Source organism: Myotis brandtii, unplaced genomic scaffold, assembly GCF_000412655.1.
Source record: "Myotis brandtii unplaced genomic scaffold, ASM41265v1 scaffold529, whole genome shotgun sequence".
Taxonomy (NCBI): domain Eukaryota; kingdom Metazoa; phylum Chordata; class Mammalia; order Chiroptera; family Vespertilionidae; genus Myotis; species Myotis brandtii.
The window spans coordinates 1,576,562-1,585,785 of NW_005369934.1; the positions used below are offsets into that span (position 1 = coordinate 1,576,562).

Sequence of the window (9,224 nt, forward strand, 5' to 3'; positions counted from 1 at the left end):
AGGCGGGGAACGTTGGAGTCTGCAGCAAGCAAGCCTCCCTGCTCGCTTCAGTGCCTGGCTGCTGGCTGCCATCTTGGCTGACAGTTAATTTGCATATACTCACTGATTAGCCAATGAAAAGGGTAGCGGTCGTACGCCAATTACCATGTTTCTCTTTTATTAGTGTAGATGGTAACTGAGGTAGCACATGAAACCTAATAAGCCTTTTTCAATGTTCATCTAAGCAAGAAAAATCAAATCTGTCATGTTGACCACTTTTTTATTTAATGTTTTATTGTTTTGAAGTGGAAATGCATTCTAAAGATGAAAACAGATTGTGCCTTTTCAAGAGTTTTGCCTGGCCATACTTCTGTTTCAATGTATGTACTTTTGTTGCCTGCTTTAAATCCATTCAAGTTCCTCAAAAGTTTTAAGTTCTTCAAAGAAAATTGTTTTGTAGAAAATGAAAAATCAGTATCAACATTCATTCCTTAGGCACACCTTTACATGTGTTGGTGTTACTGTCATATAAGATGTTTTTAATGTCTGGCTTCTTGAAGTTGTCTTGTGAGAAAGGTACACATCTCCTTAATAATTTTGGAAAACTTAAAATATATTAAGAAGAAACTTCATGTTTAAAATGATTTCAAAATAGAGTGAACTTTTTAAAATTGAGTACAAATTACATCATGTAGAAATTGAAGGCAGACCCATTGAGTGGTCTCTACCACCATTTGGAAGATTTATTTTAGATCTAAATAAGCTGTGCTTTAAACTTCAAAGTTAGCTAGGTTATCTTTTTCATCTTAGTTCCTCTGTCCAAGTTTTTTCTTCCCATGAGAATAAATGAAAGAAAATTAGGGCCACGAGGCTCCCTACTGCTTAGAGTTTTAATTCACTACACTTTTCAGATATAAATACTTTCTTGGTTTAATGACAAAAGTAGCTGCTTTTTCCCTGCCTTCGCACCACCAGATAAGTCACTAGTGAGAGAAATGAGACCAACAGCTATTATAGCCCTAGAGAACTGACAAAGCATTTTCAAACTTGAGATAGACACCGAGGAGTTGGGCGCATTTCAGTAGAAGAAGGCTCCTCCAGTCCCTAAGGAACATGTTCACCTGGTGGGTAGAACAATATAGCTCCCTTTAATTTGTTGAAATTAATGGAAATGTCGTCTAACACGAACTTCCAATGATTCATATACAAGCCAGATTTTTTCTTAAAGTCTATTTTCCCAATTCTGATCACTTAGTAAATATATATTGAGCTCAAGATATTTTACTAAGGTCAGATAAACTAAAAATATATGCAGTGTAATAATTTTTTAAAATTTCCCTACATGCTTGCTTTATGCTGTATTTAAAACACCTCATGACTCTAAATTGAAAATTCATCAAGGTTTCCCAAAAACTCAGGTTGATTTTTAGCACCTAGTTTGGCCTCATTCTCCTCAAATATTATTAACTCTCAGATAATATTAAATTCACTGATGTGTGTTTTCAGATATTAAAATCAATAACTTGTTCTGTGATTTCAGATTTATCATCCTCCTATTTCATAAATATGATTAAGTAAATTTTGTTCTATGCTATAGCCTGAAAGGTTATCTGATAATGTTTAATGTATTTACTTATATGAAACTTATTTAAAAATAGGTATCCAGCTTTTTAAAAAAGCATTGATACTTTTGTGCAGAAAAACTTGCTTAATAATTCTAGAAAGTTTTGCTGTATTGCATAAAATGATGTTGCCAAATTCTGATTTGTTTCACAATCACTCAGGATCACCATTCAGGAGGGACTTTTTTTTTTTTCTTAGAAGCATAAAAGCAACCTTATTAGAAAGTAGGTACATTTGAAATGATCTTTAAAAATTTAGGCTTAAGTCCTCAATAATGTACATTTCCTAGTTCATTAATGCAGAAATACCACACATAGATTTTAATCTTGGAGTTAATAATAAAAGCAATTTTCACTAAAAATATAAAAACTGTAATGGTAGAATCATGATATTGCATTTAGCTCTCCCACAAAAAGTCACTTTATTACTTTCCTTTGACACTTATTTTCATTCTGGGATTAATTTTACTATATAAGGGCTCCTTAACTATTCTATTAAAATTTCTATTCAGAAGCAATAATATCTAAGAGTGAATAATAGTCATGTAAATCATTATTTCACATTAATGTAAAAGATTTTTAAGTTCTTATGAATTCTGCTGACATGCACAATTGTGAAAAGGTTATCTCTGTTCTACAGTGATATGCGCTGGAACAAAGGCACCATTCTAAAGGCATCAGTGGAGTACATCAAGTGGCTACAAAAGGAACAACAGAGAGCGCGGGAATTAGAGCACAGACAGAAGGAACTGGAGCAGGCGAACAGGCGGCTTCTGCTCAGGATTCAGGTTGTTATAAGAATGTTGCCACAAACCACGCAGCTTCACTCTGACTGTCTTGCCATTGTTTTTATTCATTGGTCTCATTTATTTTTTTCTTATTAATAATTATTTTTTCCTTCTGGAGGACAACTTTATTGTCTTTTAGAAGTTCATGAATTGGGTTGTTTCAGTTAGGTTTTGATTAGAAATCTGGGGTTGCGAAGACTTTAAGAAAATAGAATGAATGACAACTAATTACAAAATGCAGAACATAGAATGAATTTTATAAATGCACATGATATTATTTCAGCCAAATAATAATAATGAACTAGAACATGTGCTTCTCTACATAATACTGGACAGTATATTCTTCCTTCCCCTTTGACGTCTTTAGTAACACTGCTATGGATTCTATTGCCTCAAGCCATTATTGTGCAGGTTTTATATTGTCACTCCTCATCTGTTCATGTGACACAAAATATTAAAGTATGGGTTTTTATAACTCTCAAGTTGTTTTTTAATGAGTATGCTTATAGCCAGGTAAACTATTTACTTTGTTTCCATGGAACTGTAATATAGTGAGAGATTAATATGGAAAAATAAATGGAATCCCTAGAAGGTTTTGCTCAATGGTTAGAGCATCAGCCCACAAACTGAAGGGTCATGGTTTTGATTCTGGTCAAGGGCACATACCTCGGTTGCAGGCTCAGTCCCCAGCCCGGTCAGGGTGTGTGTGGGAGACAACCAATTGATGTCTCTCACATCGATGTTTCTCTGTCTCTGTCTCTTCCCCTCACCCTCCACTCTCTCTAAAAATCAATGGAAAAATATCCTCGGGTGATGACTAACAAAATAAAAAAAGGAAGCTTTTCTATTCACTTTAAATGTAGTCTGAGTCACTATGGGACCATAGTGTATTCCCTTATAGAAGAAGGGGAGGGGAATTTTTTTAAAGTCTGCATATTTTTGAGGGTTATTTTTTTAGTCAATAGAAATACAGCAAATTCTATTATTTGCAAGAATGTTTATAATTTACATTACTCTTCATTTTGAATACTTGTTAATATTTTGGTTCTATTATTTATTATGTAGAGTTTTAAGTCCACTTTCTTTTTAAAAATATATATATATTTATTGATTTCAGAGAGGAAGGGAGATAGAGAGAGATAGAAACATCAATGATGAGGGAGAATCATTGACTGGCTGCCTCCCACATGTCCCCACTGGGGATCGAGCCTGCAATCCGGGCATGTGCCCTTGATCGGAATCAAACCCGGGACCCTTCAGTCTGCGGGCGGATGCTCTATCCACTGAGCCAAACCAGCTAAGGCTTGAGTTAAGTCCACTTTCAAAGTCATTATTTAATCATTCTTGTTTGAAATTGCAGGAACTAGAAATACAGGCTCGTGCTCATGGTCTTCCATCCCTGGCTTCACTTGGCACAATTGATATGGATGCTCATGTCAACACACAGACCCCTCTTGAGCAGAATTCAGTAGACTACTGCCAACAGTCGACTCAGTTGCAGGGACTAAGCCCTGAGCTCTGTGACCAAGCTTTGTCCTTCTCCGATCCTTTGTCACACTTCACAGATTTGTCATTCAGTGCTGCTTCAAAAGAGGAACAAAGATTGGATGAAATGCTACTGGACACCTTATCTCCTTTTGGCACAGACCCTCTACTTTCTGCCACTTCCCCTGAAGTTTCCAAAGAGAGCAGTAGGAGGAGCAGTCTCAGCTCAGATGATGGCGATGAGTTATAACAAAATACATACACTCAATTAATCAACCAGGAAACAATTCCATGCTGATGAAATGCAATTATGTTCTTTGTTTCATATATTGCTTTGGCTCCGCTTTTCTGAAACGACTACCTTGTTCATGAAAAACCGATGGAGGAAATAACAACAATATAATGAACTTACAGGAAGAAGACATACGGTGCTGAAGAATTATTGAGGGCTAAAAAGGATTTTTTCCTTGTTGATTACAGAGTCCAATGTGCTTAACTTTTATTTTCTGGAAATAGCTCTCTACTTGACACACTAACAGACGGCAAAGAGTAAACCTCAGAAATACACACACATTTTCTTAGTTACTCACTAATATCTCCTTCCTTTTTAACTCTTAAGACAGTTTTCAAGAATCATGATCAATAGATACGGTAGTTTATTGCCTTTCTCCACTGTCTGGTTAAAAGACAGATTATCTATCACTCATAATTGAAAAGTGAATCTACAATAAACCTTAGAATTTTCTACAATAAAATACAAATACTTATTTAAAAATTGTTTCTAAAAGTGTATGCTACTTTTTTTAGTCTGTTTAACTGCACAAATTCTAAAAGTATCTTTTCATATTTATGGAGACACTCCCTGTTGAGAAAAAGGAACACATTGAATACCTTCCTCAAGAATATAGATTCGAATTTTTGTCCCTTCGCAAGACATACCCTAACATACATGTACACAATGCAGGTAGTATGTGTTTTTTCTTCACTTTTCTGCTTTACTATTTTGCATAAAAAATCACATTCCAAATTTTTTTCATCAAGAAGAGACGTTGGATAATCTATTCAGCAAATGAACTTTAAAAAGGGTCCTGCTCCTATGACAATTTTTCAGGTATTTAAAATTTATCACTATGTCCAGTATGGAATGTAAAATAATTAGTTGTTGATACAGTTTTGCTTCAAATTAACAAAATATTGAAAATTAGATTACCAAGTAACAAAATAATTTGTAAAACAGAAACTCATACATTCAGCTCTGAGCTAAAGTTCTATTCTCATAGAACTTACAGTACTCTATGATTTTTGCTAGCTTTGTTATTATTTGTTAAGAATATTTATATTTATGATGTTTTAATCAAATTTTTCTCTCTTGAGTTTGTTTTAGGATTGGGAACTGACTGACCAAATACATTGTTCTATGTTGCACCTCTGTGAGTGCTCATCTGCTCAATGAGTATTTATTGAGCAATACTCAAAAGTCCCGTGAAAATGTACAACAGATAAGAAGATGATACGGTCTTACCCCTCATGGAGTTAAAAGACAACATGAGAAACAACCAAAAAAAGATAAACAACATATAGAATTAAAGCCCGCATGGAGCAATATAGGGTAAAGATTACCAAGGGTCAGAAAAATGAAAATGGATGAAGTTTGGAGAATCACAAAAGTCTATGGGAAGAGCATAATTCAACTTCTTTTAAAAATATAAATTGAGTGAAGGTAGAGCAATGATATTAACCAAATGATAAAAATGAAAGTAAGTGGAAGTATCCCAATGGGACATTATTAGAAATGGAACATTTATCTGGCCACCCTAGAAGATGCTTGTTGGGGAGTTCTGAAAAGTAATATTATCAACAGGTTGTGAAAGCCCTTGAAAACTAGGATGAAATGACATAGTAGAAATCTAATATTTTATTAGGAGGTAAAAGTCTAAAAATTAAAATGCTTTGGCATATTACTAACATGATTGAGATGTAATCTTTCATGCATATTAACTTGGTGATAAATTTTTCAAAGAGTATTTTAAGTATTACTCATATGGAAAATATACATCATCACAAAATTTGAGACTAATGATGATGAAAGAGGGAAAGCATTACATCCTTATGGTATAATAATTATCTCAGGCTTAGTTTGTAACATTAGCTTGGAGATTGGATAATTAATTTTCATTGACATGGAAAAAATAATTCTTAATTTATAGGAACAGGCATTAAAGCCAGATAGATAAATTCACCTATAATATGCCATGTGAAAGAAAGCAATAAGATATACTTCCTCAAGAATATTTAGAAGATTATATAATTTTAACTTTATGACAAAATTAGACTTTTCTACCTGCAGTGATAATTTAACATTGAAAATTATAGAGAAGCAAAATGTTTTTGGGACAATGGAAAACATATCATGCATAGATCGAGGCTAATTTCTGTTCTCATATTATCCATTATTATCTTTTCTTCATAGTCTGAAAAGGCTTGCATGGATGATGTCATTACTCCATTATCATGTTTCCACTCAAAATACTATACTACCTAGTCCTGAAATCCATTTCTTATATCTTAGCTAATTGTAATAACTTGACACCAGATGGTAGAGTCTGGACAAAAGAGATCTGGAAAGAGAATCAATATTTGTTGCTACTTGCAGATTATAATAGCTGTTAGGAGATTATATTATGGCTGATGATTTTTTAAAGATTGAGTAAGAGTGGTTCTGTGTCACAAGTTATAGACCTTCTCTCCAGAAAAATACAGAATTGTATATACAGTCAAAAATATGCATGGCCATTGTTCCTCAGTGGTTAAGTGTCTACATATAAACCAGGAGGTCACAGCTTGATTACAGGTCAGGGTACATGCCTGGTTTGCGGGCTCGAGCCCTGGGCGAGTTTGTGGGGAGAGGGCATGCAGGAGGCAGCCAATCAATGATTCTCTGTCATCATTGATGTTTCTATCTCTCTTTCCCTCTCTCTGACAACAATAAAAAACATATTTAAAAAAAGAGAGATTTCAAGGACCCCCTACATATCTCCATGGATCCCAGGTGAAAAATTCCTGCATCAGGTCTGTTACTTTAATATATAGCATGTAGCTATGTATCCATCAAGAGCTGAGTACACAGTTAATGTTACATATAATAATGGAGGGAGGAGCCCTAGTTATCTGAATATCATCATCCCAACATCAGTAACTATGAGGTTTCACAGGGAAGTAAAAGTGTACCAAACACTAGACCATCTACTAAGGGAGGTGCTCACTTAGAAAATAGTCCCCTTTCAAACACCCTGTTATGTATGTATGACTCCTGTTATATATTTATGTTAAATATTTATGGGCCAGTTTCTCTGACTACTGGATGTTGCAAACATCTGACAATATCATTTGAAATGGGTAAAAGTAAAAGTTATGAAAATCCTAAAGTAAAATTATTTGAGTAGATAAGAATCATGAATGAACCTTTGGAAAATTGTCTATAATATTTTTGCAGAAATTAGACTTATCTTAACATTTAAAGAGTAATATTGTTCATCAAACAATTTTATCACAAAAAGCATTAGCTAACACTGGATTATTAATACACAATCAAGCTGTTCATTCAAAGAGTTAATGCATGTGTACAATATCATGTCATCTGTGAATAATGACAGTTTTACTTCCTCCTTGGCAGTTTGGATACTTTATATATTTTCTTCTTGTCTGATCATTGAGGCTAGTACTTCGAGTACTATATTAAATAATAGTGATGAGAGCGGACATCCCTAAATTGTTCCTGTTCTTTAGTTTTTGCCCATTGAGTATGATGTTGGCTGTTGGTTTGTCATATATGTCCTTTATTATGTTGAGATATGCTCCCTCTATTCCCACTTTGCTGAGAGTTTTTATCAAAAAGTGTTGGATTTTGTTGAATACCTTTTCTCTGTCAATTGATATGATCATATGATTTTTGTCTTCCAATTTTTTTATGTGATGTATCACATTTATTGATTTGTGAATGGGGGGTGGAGGGAAGAGATTGACTGGGGAACTTATATCCATATGTCCATAGCCCATGGACAGAGACAATAGTGTGGCAAAGGCTTGGGAGGGCAGGTGCAGGGAGGAGGGGGGTTAATGGAGAAAAGAAACACAAAATAAACAATAAAGATAAATTTTTAAAAAAGAATTAATGCATAATTGCAATGAAAGTTAAAATTTTTTGAAAAATAAGATTAATTTTGTTTCTATTATTTTTAATTGTCTTTGAATGATAATGTCCTATCCAATCTAGTTCTCTATTTATTCTAAAATATTGGCCACCTTTTCATAGATTTAAACAAAGCAACCTTTCCAACTCCCAATGATATTAACAAGGGCCTCTTATGAATTGATATAAACATTCGTAATTTCTATTTTGTTCTTTCTTCTCAAACTTTTTCTTTAGCTGAAGAAGAATATATTAAAAGACCACATTTCCTCAGTTTGCAGATATGATATCAGTGATTATAACCTTTTTATGTGGGTATAAAACCTCTAAATAATAAATAGTGAGATGAGCTGAGGATATTGATAAATAGACTTCCTCCTCCTTTTTAAACTCATTTTCCACTCAGATAACTGTAAATAAAATATCTAATAGCTCCTGCTTAAAAAAATTAGACACAATGAGTTTCTTCATTTGGTATGCTCATTTACCTTTATGTGGGGGAGAAGTTAGACTTCACAATGAAATAAAGAATGTATTCTTCCTCTGTTTTGATAGATTGAGTCATATTGGCATTTTCTTATACTTCAAGGTATGATGAAAATACTTTTTACTGTTCTCATATTGTGGAATTTTAACATTTAAATAAATTAATGTTATAACTAAATGTTTCAATGTTTTTACAATATCTTTAGGCTGATATTTACTGACCATTTAATATCTAAGATGTAGATGAAAACTGGAATCCATTGGTCATTTTGCTATGCTATGAGCACTAGATCAACTATCTGTGTTTCTTGACATCACCTGAAGGATTGAGTTTTATTTCAGTATTGATAATGGCACAGCCTGTATATGCTACACGAAATTATATTATTTGCCCCTCCAGTGCCCTGCATGTTGACAAGTATAAGATGTCAAGCTGAGTTAGTGCAAGTTACACATACAGAGATTTTATTATATTTACTTAATACATACTGAACACATTCAGAGTGTTGCTGACCTAATATGTCATATGACCTTCCTGTAATCATTATTCATTACATACACTCATATTTTATCATTTGTATGATTTCAATTTTTAAACAAAGAAATTACTTAAAATTATAAAAGTAGTCTAAATTTTTTCTGTTCTACTTCTTTTTCCCCTTGAGGTTCATAGAG

The 9,224-nt window shown here is 33.6% G+C and overlaps 1 protein-coding gene across 3 annotated transcripts in view; it reads left to right on the plus strand.

The window, feature by feature from the left end:
- Positions 1–5,858, plus strand: part of TFEC (transcription factor EC) — an 82,131-nt gene extending 76,273 nt beyond the window's left edge. For all 3 annotated transcript variants that reach the window (XM_005877707.2, XM_014548947.1, XM_005877711.2), the window contains 3 exons: positions 2,242–2,389; positions 3,750–4,985; positions 5,259–5,858. In XM_005877707.2, coding sequence (XP_005877769.1) covers positions 2,242–2,389; positions 3,750–4,124 — 523 coding nt within the window. In that variant the 3' untranslated portion in view covers positions 4,125–4,985; positions 5,259–5,858. The remainder of the gene's footprint in view (positions 1–2,241; positions 2,390–3,749; positions 4,986–5,258) is intronic.
- Positions 5,859–9,224: the final 3,366 nt, after the last annotated feature.